At 36.2% G+C, this 25,116-nt stretch overlaps 1 protein-coding gene and 1 long non-coding RNA gene across 2 annotated transcripts; both read right to left on the reverse strand.

The window, feature by feature from the left end:
* Positions 1–1,093: 1,093 nt before the first annotated feature.
* LOC147497605 (uncharacterized) lies at positions 1,094–1,490 on the reverse strand. The gene is made up of 3 exons (XR_015195394.1): positions 1,381–1,490; positions 1,233–1,308; positions 1,094–1,159 (listed from the first exon to the last, which is right to left on the reverse strand). It is a non-coding gene; the product is annotated as an uncharacterized LOC147497605 (long non-coding RNA).
* A 466-nt stretch (positions 1,491–1,956) lies between these two features.
* Positions 1,957–2,616, reverse strand: LOC147497606 (uncharacterized). The gene is made up of 2 exons (XM_086562939.1): positions 2,344–2,616; positions 1,957–2,255 (listed from the first exon to the last, which is right to left on the reverse strand). The coding sequence occupies exons 1-2, from the start codon at positions 2,614–2,616 to the stop codon at positions 2,130–2,132; spliced, it is 399 nt and encodes a 132-aa protein (XP_086419065.1). The 3' UTR covers positions 1,957–2,129.
* Positions 2,617–25,116: the final 22,500 nt, after the last annotated feature.

The following is a 25,116-nucleotide window of genomic DNA, read 5'->3' on the forward strand; positions in this document are numbered from 1 at the left end:
ATTACTAATTCTATTATGAAAACAATGCTAAAGTGCAACTAAGATGGCAGCGCACCATTTGATAAATGTAATGAATATTGTAATGAATATGATAAAAATGAATAGTCTACCTATTTAAATGAACTATGAATTCAACCGTAAGTAAACTAAAAACTGGACTTTTACGCTTGAAGTTATCAAAGATTTCTACTCTCAATCCTATGAGATATAGTGGAGTAGATAAGTTCGCTCCACTCCTAGTGCTCTAGCATGGATGTTTTCTAATCTAACTAGTCGCTTTTAAGTCTATGAGAGTTTTCTTAAGGGAATTATACTACGATGCAACTACCCACAAGATGCAACTAGTCGATTATCTAAATAATTATGGGAAGGCTACGTTGATTTTATGATAAGGAGTTAGAGGGGATTGATTCCACCTTAACTCAACTTAATCCACTAACGACATTTAATCGTCAGAATCGAATGAACTGAATCGAGAACAATTGGTTATTCCTAATCCCTAATTATACATGGCATTTCTACCAATCATAACTAGCATGTGAACAATTAAACCCATTCTCATGGTGAACTAATCATTTCTAGAGTGGAATAGAAAATATGACGACTCTACGATAATCGGACTCAAGCTTTCATCAAGGCTTCACAACCCCTCTAATGGAGGTTTAGCCTTGAATCATTCCATAATCATTTCCATTTAGATTAAAACTAAACATAATATAAAGCATTGAAATTTACTTAATTTAACAATAATGAAATCTAATTTAATGACTAAATTGAAATAAGGACAGGAATTGAATTTAGATCTAGAATTGGAATTGACAAAAATCGAAATGGGTAAAGAATACTACTTTATTGATCTAATCAAATGAAGAACAAGATTCAAGGTTTAATCTAATAAGGGATTTGAAACTAATTAAAGAAAACAATTAAATCTAGATCTAGAAGCTATTTTAATGGCTACTTTCTATTCTAAGCTATCTACCCTAATTCTCCACTATTTTATCTACCATTTTTTCTACCATTAACAAAGAATTAAGCTTTTGTTTTTATACATTCAGATCCAAAAATCGTGCATGGGCTTGGAGCCATGTTTTGGTACTTCAACCTCCTGCGCTAGGCGATTTCGACCACGCCTAACTTTCCTGTCTAAGTCCATCACCTGCAAAGGAGTAATAAGCATTAATAACCCAAGTAACAATGAGAAGCGTTAAACAAGATGGAATGAAACCCACCAATCTCTCGCAAAACTGTGCGAGCTCAGCTTCGAACTTGGGCACATGCGCATCGTGTCTAGGGGACTTCTCGAAACTAAGAAGAAAACCAAAATGAGTCAATCCATAAAATCCATTTCGCAATAAGAAGGAATATTGTGAATTTTACCTCTCTTTGAGCATGAGATCATGAATTTTAGGGCAAGGTCCTGACACACCAGATGAAATTAATTAAACACAATTATAATTCAAGAAAAAGTAATAAAAATGAGTGTAACTGACCTAGATCAGTTCTGGTGTTGACGAACAATCAATCAATCAATCCATGGTAGTAATACACAGTAGTCACCTTTCTCTTTCCTCCTTTATCGGGCTTGAGACCGCAATGCAAATTTTTATGAGTTGCATTGGCGGAGTTAAAAAAGGGTTAGTAAACTTCTCTAAACCTGCAAAAGTAACCACAATACATATGAACAATCAATGGCAAGGAGCATACACACATATATAAACAAAAAGAGTCCATTCACTACTAAACATATCCATGAACAAAAGGTCCATATAAGATGCAAACTAACAATAGATAAATAAATGCGTCATTCCTCGTGACTTGAGTTCCAAATTAAAAAGAACAAAACAAACGAAATTAATCTTCATATTGCACCGCCTCGGCCCAAATCAAGAAGCCTCCAAATACTATATCTCAGAGATACAAAATATCATCCCGGGGACCATCATACGGGGAGCATCACCAACCAAGACATTGGTAATATAGACAACCTTTTCATCTCCCATAATATCTCTAAAATGACATTTTTGGCCGTCAGTCTTAACATACCCATTAGCCACGTGTTCACCTTTCCTCCCCAATATCTTCACATTCGGGTAAGAAGTCCTAGAAGGAGGGTTCAAAGATCCATTTCAATTAATCAAATTTGGAACTTGCTGAGTACGAGGGACAGGGACATAAGTAGAATCAACTTCAGTTGTAGGTGTAGATGGTTGGCCATTTGCCGATCCATTAAGTTTCACATGTTCAATAATACCCTATACACAGTGAACAACAACAATTACATAAATAAAAAGAAGTTACAATTATGGGAAAACAAGAAATAGCACACAAGTCATAACTTACCGCCATCATAGTCTCCATTCTCGTTTGGCTAGCCAAGAGGTTTCCCACTGTAGACTTCACCTCAGCTAATTCATCCTCGAGCTTCGATTTACTTGAGCTCTCCTGTTCAACTAGCTCCTCTGCGATAGCAAACGTTTGCAATTGTTTGTTGGACATGCAAGAGCTCAATCCACGAGTACGACTCCCTTTATCCTTCCCAAAAACTTGAGCCAATGGATCACATGTGATGTCGTAAACCACTTCACCCCCGTGTTCACTTGCTTCTTCAGCCATCTACTCTTCTTCAACACTTGTAACTTCGATCCTGAAATTTTTGGGGCATATACTTGAGTATGGACTGCAAGACTTAATTAAGATAAATTTTTTACAAACTCACATAGTATTCTTGGGCACGCTCCAAAACAGTCCCATCTCGATGTTTATGACCATATTTCCAACTATCCGTGACGCGTCTATGCTTCTTCTCTGCGGATTCGCTTCATCCTACATAAACAAGTATACATAGAAAGTTATTAAGTAGTAACATAGCAAATGAAAGGAAGAGATACAGTAGTGATAATGATACATACAACAAGTTCCTCAATATTCTTCCATAAGGTTTCCTGCCACAAGTATGGCCAATTAAGTTCATACTTCTATTCTCAAAGATTCTTAGCACATATCCTTTACTTCTTTGTCTGTTCTCATGGATTGCAAATGCTTCCCAATGAATTGGATCAAACCCGTTGGACATGATGAAATAGCTTCTTGCTCAGATTCACAATTCTTCAATATTTTACCATAAAGTATATTTCCAATATCGAAACTTAGGAGTGAACCATTTCTCTATATTTTTTCGAGCCCCCATTGTTGGGTTCACATTGAGTTGGAACTCCTCCTACAAATCACATATATACATTTATATATATGCTATGACTAGTATGGTTATGGAAACAAAAATAATAATAAAATAAAATAAATAGTTACCATTAACTTTAACCAAACTTCATCTTTGAAAGAACCATCTACTTTATCCCAACTTGCATAAGAAATTGGGACAATAGCTCGTATCCAATAGCCGACTCTATCTTGCTCCACTTGGCACTATAAACTCCTGCGGACCCTACACGGGGCAGCTTACCATTACTAGATGGCAAAGTATTGTCTCCCGCTGATTTAGATGGTTGGGACACATTAGGTTGATGTGAACCTGAAGGAGACGACTGGGGCATTGTACGGTGTTATGGGTGTTGTGAACCTGAAGGAGACGACCGGGACGCGCCACGACGTTGTGAACTTGAAGCCATTATATTAAAAACAACCTAATGATTGAAGAAAATAAAGTAAGTTCATCAAAAACTAATATAGCACAAACTTGTTACATGATAAGAGATATTGGCACAACATATAATTAATCAACCAAAACGAAAAAAATAATAATAGAAAAATAGAGGTCGTGAAGTGTACATTACCAACAACAAAAAATAAAGTGCATATTACAACTACTATCATTTGCTTAACTTTCGCATCGGGGGTAGCAAATTAGGTCGGGTCATCAAAAATAGATTGGACTTCAGTTTGGCTTCTAGATCATCTACGTTACTACTCAATCGAGGAGGAGGATGTATGACCACCCACCAATCAAGATTTTTCAAATCATTTGAATAGAACACTTGACTAGCCTCGGAAGCAAGAATGATTGGCTCATCAAGTTGATGATGGACACTCTTGAGCCTATTAAAGTTGACCATCACCAAATTAGAATCGGGACAAAGTTTACAACCATTAGTTTTGTCCTCAACCCTCACCCAATCGCAATAAAAGACCACTTCATGGAAAGTTGTGTAGTCCAACTCTAAAATTTGCTTGATAACCCCATACCACATGGTTTCTGAGTCGACCGGATTTTTGTCTTTCCTACTTGCCATAAATGATGTAATAGCCTTCATACAAACACCACTGTTTTGAGTGACAACAGTATCATCGTGAGACTTGGTAGAAAAGACAAATCCATTAATCCGATACTTCTTATATGATTTAGCCTTGTGCATTGGCCCTTTAACAAACTGCCACAAGTCACCTTGCGTATCTTTAGCCTTCAACAACTATACAACAAAGAAAAAGAAAATTAACAAAATACAAACAAAACTAAAAGGCTCACCCTAGCTACTAGAAATGTAAAGTAAAAAAATACCTTATTGTATAACCAGACAATGAATTCTGTCTGAATCTCCACTTCTGACTTTGCTATTCCTCTTCCTCTACCACGAGTAGTGACTGCAAGTTACGATACTCCACTGCAATTCATTCATGGAAGTCCATATATACGTGATTATTCATAAATTACCAAAACTAGTCAAATTCAAAGCCAGAATGAACAACCCACTTGTAGAATTCATCAAGTCTTTCAACTTGTAATCGAAAAATAAGCCATCTCCGTATTTGTATCCATTGTGCCGTTTCTAGCATCACAACTTTGAAGTTGAGCAAAGGCCCTTCATCAATGATCTCACCATTTTCGTCAAGGTAGCGCTTACGAGTCAATTTTTTATTTCCTCCACGTGGCATGTACTCCATGGCATATCGGACGGATTCAGAAACTATATAGGACTCTACAATTGACCTTCAACATATCGTTTATTGCTAGGTATGTTTTTACACTCTTTCATCGCCCTGTTAGTATTGAGAAATGCAATAAGTATAAGTGTGTTGTTAATGCCTATCTTTATAAAAGAAATTGAACTAAAATATATGACATTGTTGACTTACTGCTCAAAAGGATACATCCACCTATGCCACACAGGTCCACAAATCAACGCTTCATCGGCTAGATGCACCATAAGATGGATACTAATATGAAAAAAAGATGGTGGAAGATGCTTCTCCAGGACACACAACGCTTCTACAATCATGACTTTGGCACCTTCCATATCCTTACGACATAAAACCTTCGAACACAAGATTCTAAAGAATAAGCTGATCTGTTGAAAGGCTCTTCGCAAGTCGCGGTTTTTTGGAAAAGCATGTTGAAGCAACACAGGCAGCACATATTGCGTTATAACATGATGGTCATGAGACTTCATCATGAGCAAAGAAGGTGGGTTGGAACCGACAATGTTGCTTTCGGGTTAGACGAAAAGCCCCGAAGGAAGTTTCAAGTCTTTCAAAATTTGGAAAAATGTTTTTTTCTCATCTGCATCTAAGACATAGGAGGCCTTTGGTTTTTCTCGCCTACCGGTATTTAAGTCCTCTTGCATCCACAAACCATCTGCGGATGCCCTTCATCTTCAAATCCTCTCTAGCACCTAATTGTATCCTTTGTTTTTTTCAGGTCTAGGATCGGATACAATATATGCTCGAAACATTCTTTCATCATCATGCATCACATCAACACAATGTCGAACTTTATGACTTGGCCAATTTAATAGCTTAAACAAAATGGACCTCCTATAAAAGCCTTTGTAACTTCAACACTATCATCGCCGCCGCCGCCGTCATCATCATCATCACTATCATCATCATCATCTCTATCAACAACATTTACACTCCCATCAACTCTTGACCGTTTGGAACCTTTTGGATCTTACGGTACATATTTAACGCGGTTCAACAATTTATCAACATTTGTTCCTTTAAGACGTGATGGAGGAAGGTTAAGCTCTTGCTCCCCATTGAAGTGCTTATTATACCTAAAGATAGAAAGTGTTAGAACTGCTTATTATACCTAACTTGATTATTTTAAAAAAAAAACAATATTTGAAGTGTTTACTATACCTAAATGGGTGATCTGGATCAAGAAACAAACGGTAGTTTGTGTACACAATCTTCTTACTACAAGATAAACGCTCCGAGGGAGTGTTGTCACCACAAATAGGACATGCTTTATAACCATGTGTCACACAACCAGATAAGTTTCCTAGAGCCTGAAAATCATGTATCCCCCACATCAACATAGCTCTCAGAGTAAAGTGTTCCCTCTTGTGCATGTCGAACGCAGGGACTCCTTCTCTCCAGAGCTGATCCAACTCATCAAATGGTGGTTCAAGGAAAACATCAATGTTTGTAGTCGGCGCCTTCGGTCCAGGTATTAACAAAGACATCATCTGAAAGTCGGATTTCATGCACAATGAAGGTGGGAGATTGTATGGCACTAATATGACAGGCCAACAACTGTAGCCAGTTGATTGAATGCCACGAGGATTGAAGCCATCAGTTACAACTGCAAGCCAAACATTACGCCCCTCGATGCTTAATTCTGGCCATCTCTCTTTAAATTTTGTCCATTGGACTGAATCAACAGGATGTCGTGATATAATCCCATGAAGGTGTTGCTCGAGCATGCCATGTCATTTCCGTGCTAATGATGGTATCGTGATATACAATCGTTGGAGTCGTGGACCTAAAGGAAAATGTCTCAATACTTTTTTAGGCACTTTGGATTCCTTCCCTTTTTACCCTCCACTTTATATCTAGGTGATTCGTGAATGAGGACATATCGTCAAATCTTTCTTTGTCCCATAATACAAGATGCAATTATTCTCACATGCATCGATGCGCTTTGCTTTCATCCCTAGGTCTGTCAACATTTTCTTCATTCATTGGCCACTTTTCGGGTAAAGTATTTTCTTTTGGCAACCAAGTTCTTAGCATAGACAAAGAGCGCTCACACTATTTCGGACAAACCATCTTGTTTCTTCAAGTCATGAAGCTCTACAACTGCAGATAGAGTTGTCACAGGACCCTCACATGGAGGGTATAATTTTTCTTCGGCTTTACTTTTGTATTCAGCATACTTTTTACCCAAATCTGGTTCGGGAACAAAAGGTTGTTTAAAATCAGAAATTTGATCAGTAGCCCCTCCATACACATCACCCCTTACACCTTCATGCACGCCATAACAAGCATCAACAAGATTCTCTAACCCAAGCCCTCTATCTTCAATGTTTTCATCTTCAACTATGTCTATCACGGGGATACTTCAATTGTTTTTCACCATGTAAGGACCATATAGTATCGTTAGATCAAAACCATTTTGAATTATATGCCTTCGGACTTCGTCAAACACCAATCTTTTCCCATTCCGACATGTTACACAAGGACAAGGACATGTTGTCAACCCTTCATATTTTTTTTTGTGCCAAATCAATAAAACTAGCTACCCCTTCCCTATAGGCGGTGCTCACTCGGGTTTGGTTCATGAATCCACTCTTTTCGAATTGGCCGTGACATTCTACCATTATGTAGATACAAAGATAAGAAAGAAAAAAGAAAGATAACTCCCGAGTTAGTTAGTTAATTTGAAGCAATCATAGATGACTTAACACTATTACTACCAAGCTCAATTACTTTGTCGGGTCTTGAAAGATTTTCAATAGAGACACTTGACAATTTTTTGATCGAGCTACTATTCTACCAACATAAATCACTATTCTACTAATAGAAATCAGGGAGACAATGACTTCAAAGTTCAAAGCACATTCATAATCAAACTATGTCAAACGTCAAAGCATTCACAAAGTAAAATAACACTATATAATCACAAGAAGAAAATTTAAGACTGCTTTAAGTAAAACATTTAGATCGAACTTAGACCAACCTAAGTTAGGAAGCCGAATGTTTGAATTCAAGCTACCATGACTGAAAATGGATACAAAAATGTTGGAACACTAAAACTTGGGATTCATTATACTTGAACATTTTAGAACAAACACATATTTTAGTATTTCAAATAGGGTGCTCAAGATTATAGGACTAGCACCACCCCGGTCCACCACTATCGTCACACGAGAAAAAAACAATTAACAAAAGCCAAACAAAGCCCCAATGTCCTAAATAGATATAAATATTAAACAATTCAGGCACAAATTATGAATTATGAATGGCTAGCTTCAAACAATCAAGAAAAAAAAAACATAACTTTATAACTTCAAATCCTTAAAGCTAGGATTTTTTTTTTAAAAACATAACTTTACAATTTCAAATATTTCAAGCTAGGATTTTACGCAAAAACATTGCCTAACTTGATATAGAGATGCTGTCAAACATAAAAATTTCGTAAACAAAAAAAAAAAAAAAAAAACAAATAAACAAAAGAGCAAACATTAAGAACATACCCTCCAAAAGCCGAAAGTTATTTGTCTAAGAGAGAGACTTCCAGAGATAGACTTCAATAACCTTCTCCAGTAATCCTTTTGCCAATTTATCTATTTCAAAACATAAACCCAACTATATTACAAATAACTCAAACCATTAAAAGCAAAAATATCGTTCTATTATTACTATTATTACTATTAAGAACTCATATTACTATTATTATTATTCCCATTACTCTTTCTTTCTTTCTTCTTCTCTTTCTCTTTGTTGTTTCATTCTTTATATTCATTTTTCTTCTCATTGATTTTGAATATATCTCTCCAACGTTTAGAAGTTGATGATGACTCAACTTATGGCCATGGTCGACTCGGTTCTGGCTCAGTTTCTTGTTCTAGCTCTAATGGAACTGAGTTGGGTTTGGGGTCTTGGGAAATGAGGTGTAAAGGTAGAAGCACACCATCTGCTATCAACTCATCAGCAGAAAGAAGATGGGGCTGTGGACAAGAAGGGTTTCTAACCATCCAAAACTCAAACTCTGGAGAGTTAGGATCGTTACTTCTTTTTTCTCCGCTATTACTTGAAGATAAGATTTGGGGTCGTTTTGTTTCATGTTCTTCTAAGTTTGGTTTGTCTTCCATTGTAGCAGAAGGAGAGTTGAGAGAGAGAAGAGGAAAGAGATTTGGGTGTGTGTGAAGCTTCTACAATACAATGAAATGAGATATATCGCAGTATCTGCCAAAGTTTGAGGAATTGGCACGATATTTTACCCAGCATCAAAACTCAAAAGTACAACTGAACAATTGAAGATGCTCAAAAGTACAAATAACTCAAACCTAAAATTATAAAAAGCCAACAAATAATCAAACGTGTAAAATTTTGTAATACTAAGTTCGAGACCTTACCTAGCTAGCGAGTGAAGTGAGTCTGATTTTGCGTTAGGGTTTTGAGATTGAGGCCGATAGAAAAGACGATACTGTTTAGAAGAAAGAGAGATGAGGTCGAGAAAGAGAGATGAATTTGACGCCCGCATCTCATATCACATGCCTAACACGTGTTTTAGTTGTGACGGTGTATAAAAATAACTCTAACCCCTATTTGTCGTCACTATTTTTCTATGTATTTTTAAAATAAACTAAAATACATTTATGAATTATAGTGACGCTAAAACCACAAACTGACGCCTACATGCTGTCACTTCCTTTCTGATGCCACTTTGGCGTCACAAAACCAAAAAAACCCCTGTCACAAAAACACTGTTATGGTGTAGTGAATAAGCCATTTTCTTCCATAAAACCCTTTACCCATTACCCAACTCCAGACAAGGAGCCAAAATCTTTATCAGCCATACCCATATGTTTCTGAGAATACGAGGGGCACAAAGAGGAAGAAATAGCACAAAAGGAAGATTACAAGGAAATACCAGAGAGATACAATGAAGACCATCATTATGTTCAAACTGAAAGAAGCTAGTGGAAAACAAGCATATCCAGTACTAATCAAGGATACACCACTGAGTTAACGAAAAAAAAAGTTGAACAGAATGGATGGAAAACCTAAGACAAAGGAAAAAATTTCTCTGCAATACAGAATTTGAAGAAATCTTCCAAAGAATGAAGCAAAACCCTTAGTGTTTTTCAGAAACAACCTTTGAATCATTTTTACCTTTCTTTGATAAACCAATACCCAAGCCAAGTTACAACCCATGACTTATCACTACATTATGGTACAAAGTCTAGAATAGGTGAGAGGATGCTAAAGTGAAGGACCCGACACTTCATATGTGATTGACATTCTTTCCATGATACTACTTTTATTTAGAAGTTTATTTTACAAGGTAGTATGTGGGATGTTCATATTCATTATTCTTTTCCCCACATACATGAGGTAAAATAGTATACCATTTTCTGAGAGATTCTTTTTTGAGAGTATGACCGGTGAGGATTGAAAGTTGAGATTATCTGTCTAAAAGTAAACTAGGGATTCCGTTTCTTGGATAGGAGAGTATAGGAGATTGACTGAGTACACACATAAGCCTTGATTGAGAATTTTGTCAAATTTTACTATCTCCTATCATAATCTATGAGTCTTTGCAGCAATGTAGTTAGCAATGGAGACCGTCTGTCGGAGTAAGCACTAAGTGGGTAAGGAATTTCTCTCTCTGAAAAATACTATCATTCTTGAACATGTTATTGATTAATTTTGTGGGTATATCACCTGAAAACCCTCATGAGACTATAACTCATCCTTTTTGGGGAGCTTAAAGGTTTAAAGCCTTATTGGATATAGTAAATGCAATCGCGATACCTGCAAAAATGAGTTAGGATTTTATATTTGTTATTAGTATGTGATTTTGATCACTTATCTATTTTTTTTATCTTATTTGCTAAGAGACTAGAAAAAGGATAGTTGGGAGTTGTGATAAGTGCTTAAAAAGTGCAATATAACCCTCTATTATGCCTCTTGTTTAGCCACCTTAGTGGACAAATAGTGTTTGTAAGTTATGTTTTATGATTCTACAGGTGAAAAAGAGAGTTTTGTGGAATATTAGAGAAAAAGGGGTAAAACGGAGAAATTCAGAGCATTAAGGATCACATGGGAAGCCCGTGGACAATCATGGAGAAGGCCCAGGAATTGAAGCTATTAAAGATGCGACTTGGACCTATTTTAAAGCCTATTTGGAAGCCCAATGCCAAAAGATTCGTTTCTTAGACCAAAGCCTGCAAAAAAGGATAGTAGAATAGAGCAGAAGAGACAAAATAGACTTCCGTGTCTGGGACGCATGGATCGCGCATCCAGACGCATTGCTCGCATGTGAGACGCATGGATTGTGCGTCCAGACGCATGAAACGACACTGTAGCTAATTCTTTCTCAGTTTTGGAGATGAAGTTGGACTCTAAAAGAAGTATATTTGTATTAGGAAACAAATGGTGGTTTGGAGTGCTTCTAAAACTCATTGTAACCCCTATAAATAGAGGACCTAAGTGCCTCATGTAATTTGCCAATTCACTTATACTCTTGTCTCCAGAACTTGAGGCAAAGAGAGATTAATAATAAAAGATTCGGTTTTAACTAGCCAAGTCTTAATAAGTTAGTCTTTCTTGTCTTATGTTCTTCGACTCTTCTTCTTCTCGTTCTTCATGTTCTTTCTTCTTTATGAAAGGCTAATCTTCTCCTTCAAGGGAGGAGATGAAGCAGGTGCTTAAGATTTAATGATTCTTCTGGTTCATGGTGTTCTTCAATCAGGTTAATTCTTTATGTTTTTAGTTATTAGTTCCATTGCCCAGACCAGGGGATGGAAGTATAGATTAAGGTTTTTATTTATTGCAATCAAATATCATGCTAGTTTAGGATTTTATTTATTGCAATTGAATATTTGCTAGTGACATGCTTTTATTTATTGCAATTGAATATAATGCTAGAATAGGGTTTTATTTATTATAATTGATTATTATACTATTATTCTCTACTTTTCTTCTAGTTGTGTAGTGTTTTAGAGTAAGGGAAGTATTTCTTGCGTTTGCCTTAGATGGTGATTCATTGAATAGCTACCCAAGCTTACATAAAAGGAAATAAGATATTAATAGCATAAACATAGGAACAACCTTGAGTAGAATTATTCGTTAATGATGTTTTGTCCAAGAGGGCATCGACACTAACTCGATTGCCTAATTGTAGGCTACTTGTGAGAACAACCATGAAGTAAAAGGTCATTGAATCAAAGGTATCGGTGGATTCTAATCTCTTGAATTCCCTCTCTTATAAATTCTCAATAGTTTAGTTTATTTTAGTTTAGTTTAGCATTAGAATCTACAATATCTATAATAATAGTTTCTAATCCCTCAAACCCCCTTTCCAGTCCTGTCCTTCATATAAACATACACTTAAAAGTGGAACGATACCCTACTCATCCTTTACTTATTAAGGGATAATTAGGTTTTGATACGCTTCTATTTTGTTCAACGACCATCATCTATCTACATCATCCATACACCATCTCACACACAAAAGGAGGTAGTGTCAGTGACATACGTTGTAGCAATTATGTTATACGTATAAAGATCACTGTGATATATCATGTGATATTTTTTGGCTTTCACAAAATGCTTACGTCAATAAAGGTGCTAAGTAGTTCAGGCATGCACAATAATTTACCAGGTAATGCACATTTTGGTAATGGTGATAAGTTAAATTTGATTACCTATTCAAAGAACGATTTATAAAGAACAATTGAAGGATATCCCATATGCATTAGCAGTAGGGAGTCTCATATATGCTCAAGTTTGTACACCTCCAGTTACTGCGTACGTAGTTGGAATGCTTGGAAAATACTTAATCCAGGAATGGATATGAAAGCAACTAAAAGATTTATGTGATATTTGCAAAGAACAAAAGATTTCACTCACATGCCAAAGAACCAATCATTTGGTAACCGATTGGATATTCGGATTCTGGTATTATGTTGTAAGTTTCATTAGAAACTGTTAAAGATTTATTGTGATACTAAAGCCACTAAATTTTTTCTTTGAAAATGACAAGAGTTCATTAGCGTCCCGTAGGACATTGATATAAAGTTTCTTGACATGAAGAAAGGGTTCAAAATTATCATTTATCATTTGACAGTTGAGTATATTAGTATTGATCTCCAAAATATGGATTCATTTACTAAAGGCTTACCACTTAAGGCATTTAAAAGAGCTTATAGCTCGTAAAGGAGTGGTTAGTCCTTGTGATATTTCATTTCAGTGGGAGTCTGTATTACTAAGTAACTCTTGCTTGTCACTTCAGTAATTGATGATTATTTTGAAATAAAGTTATCTACTTATTCATTTATGGTTGCGCATATAAAGTTTGATTAGGTAGAATAAAGAAAATCACTATATATCATAAGGTTGGACCAGTTGAAAATGAACATGTTCAGGGATAACATTACATGTTATTTTCATGCTACACATCCATACTTAATCTATGTCGTTAGAGATATTAGTATTATGACCACAGATGGGTCTAGTCATGCTAAATGTGGCGAAGACTGCTGTGATCCTATTTTTTTATTTTCAATGAACCAGATTGTTTTTTTTTTGAGACGTCACTCATTATTTCGACAATAAAATTTAGAGCTCTTAAGGTCAACATTGTTTAATATCAGGTTATGACCTATGTGGTACAAGTGGGAGATTGTTAGAACTTTTATCTTTAAGGTGTACCTACATAGATCTTACACATTACAAAATTGTTAATTGGCAAACTACATATGAGTGACATTGGGATGACTTACTAAATCGTGATCTTAAAGTAACATGACCGAGTTATTAACATGTCTCAAATCACACGTGTCAGGTCATGACACGTGTATAAAGTGAGTATGGGTTTAACTATATGTGCATATACTTTTTGGTCTTAAGCGTATTTCTATTATCATGATGGGCTATAATAGAAATACACCCATAAATATATAAGTTGAGGTCCCCACCCCAAACCCTAACACTTAGTCTCATAGTTTTCCATCCATTGTGAGAAAACACAATAAGGGTTTTGGAGTGGAAGACAACAACGTTTTGCTGCTTATTGGATTTGCTTGATCAACGCTATGGCTTTAGGTATGTCTTATTACAATTTGGTTTTTTTTCACAAATATATCAAGACAAAAATACTCTGATTTTTCCACTCAAGTTTCGCGTACTCCAGTGTGTAGTGGACACACTTTTCCTCATAATCTCAATGACGTACAAGGGAGCCGAGGTCGATCAAACACATCTGTCACTTACTATCACACCAACATATTCCTAATTGAGATATATGTCTTTATTAGGTGTTGCGGGGATTAGGTGATGGTTTAAGAAGAAAGGAAATGGATATTCAAAAGGACAAGTTTGAGAAAATAGGGTCTTCATATTATGTAACTAGAGAAAACCTTGTTCTTACTTTGCTTCTAAACTTTGTTTCCATCCTTAGCCATTTTTTTTCTTTTTTCTTTTGGCTTTTGACTCCTTTGATTATGTTTTTGGAGTTTTTTTTTTTTTTTTTTTTTTTTTTTTCTTTGGATGTAAACTTTCTTTTATTTTCTTATTTGAAGCAACTAATAAATTCTTGGTTTTCCACAGGTTTTTCTCTTTTCTTTATTCCATTTCATCCTACTTCTCAGACTCATTAAAAAATGGGTAGGCTGATTTTATTTTTATTTTGTTTTTATAAAAGGGTAAATGATTTGTGGTTTATGAATAGGCTAAAGAAAGGCTCAGAGGGGCGACCAGCGGAAAATAATTTCATATAGGTTTGAATTTCTGTCTATATCGATCCAAAAGGGCCTAAATTTTCACTTAGGATATAGTATAGTGATTAAGTAAGTGGACGTGTGATTTCTCTATTCGGAATTTACTTCTCCCTTGTGTCATTACTCATATAATCCTTTTAGGATATATTCTCACAGGATTTGTAGAATAAGTATTATAGCCTAGGTTTCAGAAACTTACTACCAATACAAACATAGATGCTCATGCAATAAATTTTTGGAAAGATGCAATGACTATACTAACATATTAACGTAAGTTTATAAAAACTATTCTAATTTAAGAGCTAATGTGAAACTTCTAGATTACTTTCATCACAGAAAAAGAAACAATACCAATATTCCTAAGTGTATAGTATAAATACTTTTTATTTATATTTTTAAATTTTTTTTACTTTTTGCATATTATATATATATATAATTTATTATATAGAAATATATATATATATATATATATATATATATCCTAATAGGTGTTTTAAATTTTGTGTGTTTCTATGCCACCCCCAAACAAAAACATGCTTTGTCCTCAAAGTATAGAAATAAGAAGGATAGAAAATACCATGGAAACGCGTGAAAATTTTAGAGCACCTACAAAACAAATTTAGAACATACTAATATAGGTAAAGAAAAACAGACGTAACTCCTATATGAGTTCCACTCGTTATGGGAATAATAAGAATTAAATTGCTTGGGACATAAGCAGACACTAACAGAAAGTAAAACCTACCTTATATCCAGCACTACACATTGTCCACCCTTCCTATATAGAAGTGAGGTTCCTATGCGTCCTTCCACGCCATGATAATCACTAGAAGTTGCCATCTTGACTACACAATCAAGTTGCAGAACCAAAACCCATAGGTGTCACTCTCGAACAATTTTTCAAAGGACTGCTCCGGTATGATTTGAGGAGATTTCATAGCAAACAAACACACTAATGAACTCCTAGAAGTGACTGCATAAAACCAGAAAAAAGAACTGGAGGTATGTTGAAGTAAGGGCACGGGCGATCTCAGAATGGCCTATGTCAGAGGGCGGGCGCGCTCTCTTCTAACAAAAGAAAAATCTGTGATACTGGAATTATAGTGCGGGCGCGCTCTGTGTTAATGCAATATAAGGGCGTGCACGCTCTAAGCAAGACCTGTGATACGAATTTGAGAGGTGCAAAATGAAGTACATGGCGTGTTATGTATTTATAGAGCAATAGTTTCTTAAACAAAGGTTCCCAAGGTTCCCAAATTGATAAGAAAAGAGATGGAATAAGAAAATGGTTTCGAAAACAAAAATAGAAACACCCGAGAGCAGACTCAACACCAAATCTATATGGTTTTAAACATGGAATCAAAATAGCAATCTCCATGCTTCTAACCCTTGAGGTTGCACCAAACAACAATATCTAATTCTAGCTACACTATATTAACAGGATACTCATATAAACTATACTCCTTAAGCATTGCAATATTAATTCCAAAAGCAGGTGGATATAGAAAAATACAATGCTAAGCAAATAATGCCACCCTCAAACAAGTCGGAAGGGTGGGATTCATGGAAAATAGATAGCATGCGTAGAAAAAAATAAAACCAACTTGAAATTCAGATAACAACCACTTACATAATCCAATATTAACTACTTCAACTAATAATTGGGAATAATAAATCTAATAAAATAGGGAAATATTCTTAAAAATAATACAAAGGAACTAGCCATGAGATGAGGAAGGCCCAGAACCATCCGTCCAACGTCGACGATGCTCACGGCTTTCGGAGTCAATAGAAGAAAAACCATCATGAGATGGCAGGAGTCATAGAACTTCATCTTGAAACGTGCGCTGTTGTTCCATTAAAATATCCATGGCTTCCCAATGCTTATTATTAGTATGAGCGAGAGTCTCCATGTTAGCCTGGAGATTATGGTGACTATCACCAAGCAACTTAAAATTAGACTGAAGCTTCTCTTGGTTACAGAGAATGGTACCTTGCCTAGTCTGGATAGCCTCACAGAGGTCACTAAGAGAACGTTATCCTGTATGGATCATCTCATACTGGTTATGGAGAATTCGCAGGCCACGATGAAGTAACGAGAAATGGGCTATCTCCATAGTAGCCCTTTCCAAAGCTCCTGCATCGAAATAGGCTCCATCTTCCTCCTTTCCCTCTGATTCCGTCTCAGCAGCCAAAACTTCAGGCAAATTCCACTCCTTCTGAATACACTCCCAATAAATATGTGTATTCTCATGCAACTTCAACTTAACCTTACTAGACTCCGAAACACATCCTCAAAATAACATAATCTTCGTGAAATGTAGGGAAAGCTGCGATGAGGTGACCAACTGCTATAATCTCATTTAATAAAAATTCGAGGATGCAAAACCCATACCTTCTGTTCTGAAGGGCCCAGAGAATGTGTAGACAACTCAAATTGATGTCACTAGCTTTCGTGGTGGTAATAACATTCCTGCCAAATCACTGAGCCACTACCAGTTGGTTTCATCTCAGAGACAACTGACGAACACAATGCGACCCGGTATTATAACGTCCTTCCAATACTGTCTCTATCATCAGCATACCTATACCCCCGAGCTGAGTTTCATGCATGGTGATTACGATGTCTCTTTCCTCAATACCAGTAACCTCAGCAAACACTATTGTAGTCAACTCCTTACGACTACCATTCACATCTGGAAAAATCCTACGACCACTAATCTCCCTCTTCTTGTAAAATACAAGTACCAAATCAGTGTAATAAAAATCATCAGTAGAATACCATAACCCTTCCCACTTCTTAATACGCATCTCGGTATCGAAGAAGGGTGCAAACTATGCACTAGAAAAAACTTGTCCGGGAAGAATTTTTGGGGTTTTAAGAGCCATTGAGATATGGAATCAGAATTTGTGGTGATGGGTAAGGTGTGGGAGAAGAAAAAAATAACTCGGTTGAAATTTGGGGGGTAGCTGTGTGGAGGTAAGGGCACGGGTGCACTCAAGATGGCTTGAATATGAGGGCGTGCGCGCTCTATGTTTTTCTTGGTCAGTCGGTGTTCTTGAGTGTGGAGGCAAGAAAGAGAAAAGAAAAATGTGTGGGGTTTTTAAAGTAGGGAGTTACGTGAATGGCACGTGACCTGGTAGGGTTTTAGTTTTTAGGCCCAAGCCCAAAACAAATTCGTAATACCCATCATGTCCTATGCCTTGTATAACTTAAAACTAAAATTCCCGATTCGTTAACAGTCTGATTTTTGCGAATGAGATCTAAAAATGATCAACAGAGAAATTGCAATCAAATGATCTATAAAAAACTAAAATCTAACCGTGGTTGACACATAAGGAGATGGAAAATGCCTCGAAACAAGTGAATGACATAAGTTATGTGATCGAAGGAAATCTAAATTCATAGATAGTGTCAAACTTAATCAAAGTATGACTAAATAGCATAAACAACAAGAATAGGAAGTTGAGCGATCAAGAACGGAAAGACCAAACACCCCACCCCCAAACAAATTTTTGAAAACAAGGTTTAGAAAATTTGTTTTAAAACGTGGGTCTTTTAAAGTTAGATTCCCGAGACTTACTAGACGAATGTTTATCGAATTTTAATATTTTTTTTAATTTTTATGAATAAGGTTTAATATAAAAGAAAACAATAAAGCAATAAGAACGTAAATCACTCCATAGAGAAACACGACTCAAAAATGAAAAAAATATGCAAGAGTGGAAAACGTGAATTACGTTACATGTGGACTTAGGATCTGGTATTTACAGCCACACACTCCAAATGGAGGGCCCGTGATAATCGTAAAAACTCACGTAGATTACTCTAACCTTATTCTTACGGTATCAATTATTTATTTCACACTCTCACATATAGGTTTATGCAATATATAGAGTACGGAATCATTCCACTCCTAAACTACCAAGACATAAATATAATCGAATTAATCAAACACAAGGAGACAATGGTGAGAGCAATATTTATAGATGTACTAATATGGTGAAAACTAATATTGGCTATATTCTAAATTAACTATAATAATTAACTAATAAGATATGAATATAGAGAAGAGATTAGGGGGATTTGATTTCAATTAGATAAATTCCTAATATGCTAGTGTAGATTATTGCAATCATAACCAATAAAGATTAAGTAATTGATCCCTAATTATTCATGGCAAACTCTGCCAACTAATAATTAGCATGTGAGAAAGTTCAACCTATTATCATGGTGAATCAACTAACCTACTAGAGTGAAACTCTTAAATTCAATAATTCTAACTAACACATCAAGTCTTCATCAAGCTTCATCAAACCCCTCTAATAGAGGTTTAGCTAGAAGTCATTAGACTATCATAAACATAATAATAAATAGAAGAAAACATCATGAAGAACAACTTTATTAAAGATACTTGAATTGAATAAACTAAACTTTTATTAAAAGGTTCTAATATAGGCTACAAACTAAACTAAACTAAACTACAAAGGGAGAGAGAGAGAACCCTAAACTATATTAAACTAAAGTGGGAGTAGCCAATTTTTATTTTAGCCTTAACCCTCTTTATATAGGAGAGGGTTAGGTTACAATTTCGTGCATTGGATTTAGAGCTGTGTTTTGGGCCACTAAATCAAGCCCAAAACCTAATTACTTAAGTCCAAATAGGGTTTCTATGCGCAAATTTGCTGCAATAGCCTTTTCGTCCACTTATGCTCTTCTTATTGGGTCAAGGCCTAGACTGTTAGAAAGCTCTTTCCGAGTCGGTCATTTTGACATATAATAAGCCCAATTCCAAGGTCTGATTCCAAAGATACAGCCTGCGGATATTCTGCTATTTTTCTACCCGCGTTGACTTTGACTTTTCAGCTTTGACTAGGCTTTAAAAATATTTTTTCTCTTTGAAACTTGGGCTTTAACCATAGAACTTCTTAGCAACCAACCTTTGCTCATTTCTTTTGCAAAACTGACATGTTTCTTCATATATTTGACTTCAAGGCCTGAAATACATAAAAACACGTAAACAGTACTAACTCTTATTTATTATATACATAATTAGTCTAAATATAATATTATTAAGGGTTTAAAACTATAATTTTGGGCTCTTATCAGCACGGTTACCTCAATGGTGCACTTACCAATATATATGAAAATGAAAGGAAGTACACCAAACATCAAAGGTCAATCCTCATAGACAGGGTCCTGTAAAAGGACATTCTCCATATCTGGGGACCTTAACTCATGAAAATATTTTAAACATTAGTTATTGACTTGAAAGGTACTATTGTCATTGGGATTTACCATGGTGATTACCACGTGAGGGGTGACTTCAATAACCAGAAAAGGACTAGACCAACGGGTTGTTAATTTCCCTAAGAAAATATACAAATGTGAGTTGTAAAGCAAAACTTTTTGACCAACTACAAACTCTTTACATCAAATTTGTTTATCATGAACACGTTTCATGTAAGCTTTATAATCCTTTGCGAAATCATAAGAATCGCTACGAATTTCTTTAAGCTTATTTAATTGCAATCTGTGCTTGACACCTGCCTCATAAATATTGAAGTTCAGGCTTTTTATAGCCCACATAGCACTGTGCTCTAATTCAACAGGCAAGTGACAAGGTTTTCCAAACACAAGTCTAAAATGAGACATTCCTATAGGAGTTTTAAAAGCTATTCGATACGCCCATAAGGCATCTGTTAGACGCTTAGACCGATCTTTCCGATTAGAATTGACTGTCGTTTCTAATATTTTTTTAATTTCCCTTTTAGAGACTTCTACTTGGCCACTAGTTTGCGGATGATAAGGAGTTTCTACTTTATGGGTAACTCCGTAATTCTTAACTAAATAAGCAACAACTCTATTGCAAAAATGCATTCCGCCATCACTGATAATGGCTTTAGGGATGCCAAAACGAGAGAAAATGTATTCTTTAACAATAAACACAACTGTCGTATGGTCATTTCTACGACAAACTATGGCCTCTATCTATTTAGAAACATAGTACACGACAACAAGATCGAATATAAATAAAACTGTGGGAAATAGGAAAAGGACCTATGAAATCAATGCCCCATACATCAAAAATTTTAACTACCATAATGGGATTTAAAGGCATCTTATTACGTTTAGTGATACGCCCAAGTTGTTGGTAAAGAACACATGTTCTCCATTGTACTTGGGCATCTTTTAAAAAGGGTAGGCCAATAAAAACCACATTAAAGAACTTTAGTTGCCAATTTCATACCACTAAAATGGCCACCACACGCTTTGTCATGGCAGAAGGATAAAACCTCATTATATTCCCACTGGGGAATACAACAATGAATAATATGATCCGCATAATACTTAAAAAGGTAGGACTCATCCCAGTAGTATAGCTTAACTCTAGCCAAAAATTTCTTACGTTCATTTTTTTAAACTCTTAAGGAAAATATTTTCTTAGTAATATCAGAATCTAAAATATTCACAATGTCGGCATACCAAGGTGTAGAAAAAATAAAATAAAGGTGCTCATAAGGAAAAAAATTGGGTATGGACTCAAAGTCGCTATCACTGTCATTGGTAATTAGTCTAAATAAGTGATCGGCAACTATATTTTTGACCCCTCGTTTATCCTTAATTTCTAAGGTAAACTCTTGCAGGAGAAGGATCCATCGGATCAATCTCTGTTTACCATCCTTCTTGACGAAAAGGTACCTAAGAGCTGCATGGTCAGTATACACTAAGATCTTTGTACCAACCAAATAAGGATGGAACTTATCTAAAGCATAAACCACAGCTAAAAATTCATCTTCCGTAGTAGTATAATTTCTTTGAGCATCATTTAAAGTCTTACTAGCATAATAAATAACAGTGGACTTATCATATAGTTTATGGCCTAACACAGCACCAACAGCATAATCGCTAGCGTCACACATAAGTTCGAAAGGTTTAGACCAATCGAGAGGCTATATAATCGGTGCAGATGTTAAAGCGGCTTTTAATGTTTCAAAAGCCTATTTCCTGTCATAATTCAAATCAAATATGACATCTTTTAAAAGAAGATTAGTTAAGGGCCTAGCTAATTTTGAAAAATCCTTGATAAAATGCCTATAGAAACCTGCATAGCCTAAAAACGCTCTAATGTCACGGATAGTCCATGGTATAGGTAGAGACGCTATTTTATCTAATTTGGCCTTATCTACTTCTATGCCACTAGATACAATATGACCTAGAACTATTTCTTTTTTAACCATAAAATGATATTTTTCCCAATTTAAAAACAGATTATTTTCCTCATACCTTGTCAACACCTTAGAAAGGCAGTCACTGAAAGAGTTTCCATAAATAGAAAAAACATCCATGAAAACATCCATAAAGTGCTCTACCATGTCATTAAAGATATGAAGCATACACCGTTGGAAGGTACTAGGAGCATTACAAAGGCCGTAAGCCATTCGTTTATAGGCATATGTTCCAAAAGATCGAGCATGTGAAGGTAGTCTTATCATGGTCGCCTTGATTGATAATGATCAGAAAATAGCCAGAGTAGCCATCTAAAAAATAGTAATAAGCATGACCAGCTAGATGTTCGAGCATCTGTAGTTAATATAGATACTCCATTTCATAAGAACTCGTGTGGAAACATATTCACCAGTAGCATTACGCATAATGGTAATAGCCGATTTCTTAGGAACTATGTGAATGGGGCATTCCCATTCGCTATTGGATATAGGATATATGATACCCATATCTAATAACCATAAGACTTCTTCCCTAACCACCTCTTTCATGGAAGGGTTCAAGCAATGCTGAGGTTGGCGTAAAGTTTTCGCATTATCCTCCAAATGTATGCGATGTGTGCATACGCTAGGGTCAATCCACTTAATGTCGTCTAGGGACCAACTGATCATGGAACAATATTCCCTAATCACCCTAATCAAACGTGCCTCTTCATCAGCAGACAACTGAGAAGATATGATCACCGAATGACTACCATCCAGATCAAGCTGGATATATTTCAACTCAGCAGGAAGAGGTTTAAGTATAGGTGATAAGAGCCCAAAAACTGTAGTTTTAACCTCTTAATAATATTACATTTAGACCAATTATGCTTATAATAAATAAGAGTTAGTACTGTTTACGTACGTTTGTGTATTTAAGGTATTAGAGTTAAATATGTGAAGAAATATGTCACGTTTGCAAGAGAAAGGAGCAAAAGTTGGTTTCTAAGAAGTTCTATGGTTAAAGACTAAGTTTCAAGGAGAAAAAACTTTTTTAAAGCCCAGTCAAAGCTGAAAAGTCAAAGTCAATGTGGGTAGAAATAGAGCAGAAAAGTCAACAGAACTTCCGCAGGCCGTATCTTTAGACTCATACCTCATAATTGGACTTAAAAAAGAACGACCGGCTCAGAAAGAACTTTCTAATGGTCTAGGCCTTGATCCAATCAGAGGAGTAAAAATAGACAAAAAGTTTGTTGTAGTAATTTCCAGCAGAGAAACCCTTTTTGGACTTAAGTAATTAGGTTTTGGGCTTGATTTAATTGCCTAAAACATAGCTCCAAAGCCCATGCACGAAATTATAAACCTAGCCCTTTCCTATAGAAAGAGGACTAATCTCTTCTTCTCATTCACACCTTCTCATTAAATTTCCATAGAATAATTTAGAATATGTTAATTAGTTATTTTTACCATATTAGTATAATTAAACTATTGCTCTCATTGATATTGTAGAATTGTTTAAGTTAGTGAAATTGTTATGTTCTAAGAAACTAAGAGTGGAACTAATTCTTTACTCTAAATTTATTACATAATAATTGAGAGTAGAAACTTTGATTAAACCTAGAATAAATAGTGTTTCTTATTCCTAACATAAACCATATTATACATAGGATAGAGAAACGGTTATTTTATATTTTATCAAATGGCGCCACTGCCATCTTAGTTATTTTAGAATTAAATTCCCTTAGTTTTTAACGACTACCAATATCCTACTTCACCCACCACCCGATTGTTTGTGTTCTCAATGTGTTTATTTTTTTCAGAAAAATGGGATTTTTGCTCCTAGAAGTCGATTGGAATTTTTTTCGAAACAATACCTTGAGCGCGCCCGCGCCTTAATAACTCTAATTCTGAGTGTGCCCGCCCTTTTGTAATTGGAATTTTTTTTCAAAATAGTACTTTGAGCGCGTCCGCACCTTTGTTTACTTTATATTTGAGTGCGCCCGTGCCCCTTCTGAAGAAAGCCCAATTCACAGTGTTCTGAACTTCTTCAATACACTGAGATTGCATATCAAAGACGATAATCATACGTGTAGCAATGAGGCATTAAGGTAATCTTTCTTTCACTCCTCGTCTTTTTTGTTAGAGGAGTTTTAATTCTAGTATATCAGGTTTGTATGAGCATGATACAACTCAAGCTCTCTCTCTCCCTCTCTCTTTTTCCCTTCTTCTTCCCTTTTTTCTTTTCTCCTTTTTCTTTTCTCGCACTGTTCCTTTTATATCGCCCCCTTCTTTTGTGGATCGTCCATCTGTCCTTCCATCTTATGGTCCGCCTCCCGTCCGTACCAGTGACACGTCTGCGGTCTAGGGTTCCGCGGTTACAATCTCGTGCTCTCTCTTTTTCTTCAGTATTCTACATCCTATCCCCTGCACCATTGACCCCGTCATCTTTTCTACATTATGCTACTATAAATGTCCCTTCTCGACTCCGCGGTCATGTTAAAGGATTCGGGGTCGAGAACCTTCATCGCTTGTCCTTTCTATTCCTCGCCCTTACCTCTTTTTCCTCGATTTCTATGTGAGGTGAACTATCATCATCACGCATGTTCCAGCCGCCCTTGTGTCTCGCACCCCCATGTGTCTCATCCTGATTAGATTGTCACCCCGACTCCTCAAATTCACTAACTCTCTGTATTTACCCCTTTACCCCTCCCCCTTTTTAAACTCTTTTCCTTCTCCCTCTTTCTCATTTCTTTCTTCTACTTCTCTTGCTCTACCATTATTCTCTCTTTTCCGATCAGACTCTGTCAGCGCGAGCTCCACTATTCTTCCGGTGATTCCACTCCACTTTCGGCACCCTTTTCCAGGCCTAACATCTCTGTCCTTGTTCCCACCGGTACATTTTCTGGCCTCCTTCTCTTTTTGTTTGAACTGGTTGTTTGGGTTGGTTCATATCTCGCATCTGTTCCTCTATATTTCTGATGTCGGCTAGTGAATCCGATGAATCGGGCTCATCTCCATCCCTTGGGGCAGCGTCTACACCCCCTACATCGTCTGCGGCGGTCCCATCCACTTCGGGACATCAAGGTCCCCCATTACCTCCACCGTCTCGATGCCGCCGCTGATTTAGACTCAATTAGGGTTGCTTATGGCATTCCTGCCAGTATAAATCTAGAGCATGTGCCATCCACCACCCATTACCCCACTGGTTCCCTTGGACCGG

Source organism: Coptis chinensis, chromosome 5 (genome assembly GCF_015680905.1).
Source record: "Coptis chinensis isolate HL-2020 chromosome 5, ASM1568090v1, whole genome shotgun sequence".
Classification (NCBI taxonomy): domain Eukaryota; kingdom Viridiplantae; phylum Streptophyta; class Magnoliopsida; order Ranunculales; family Ranunculaceae; genus Coptis; species Coptis chinensis.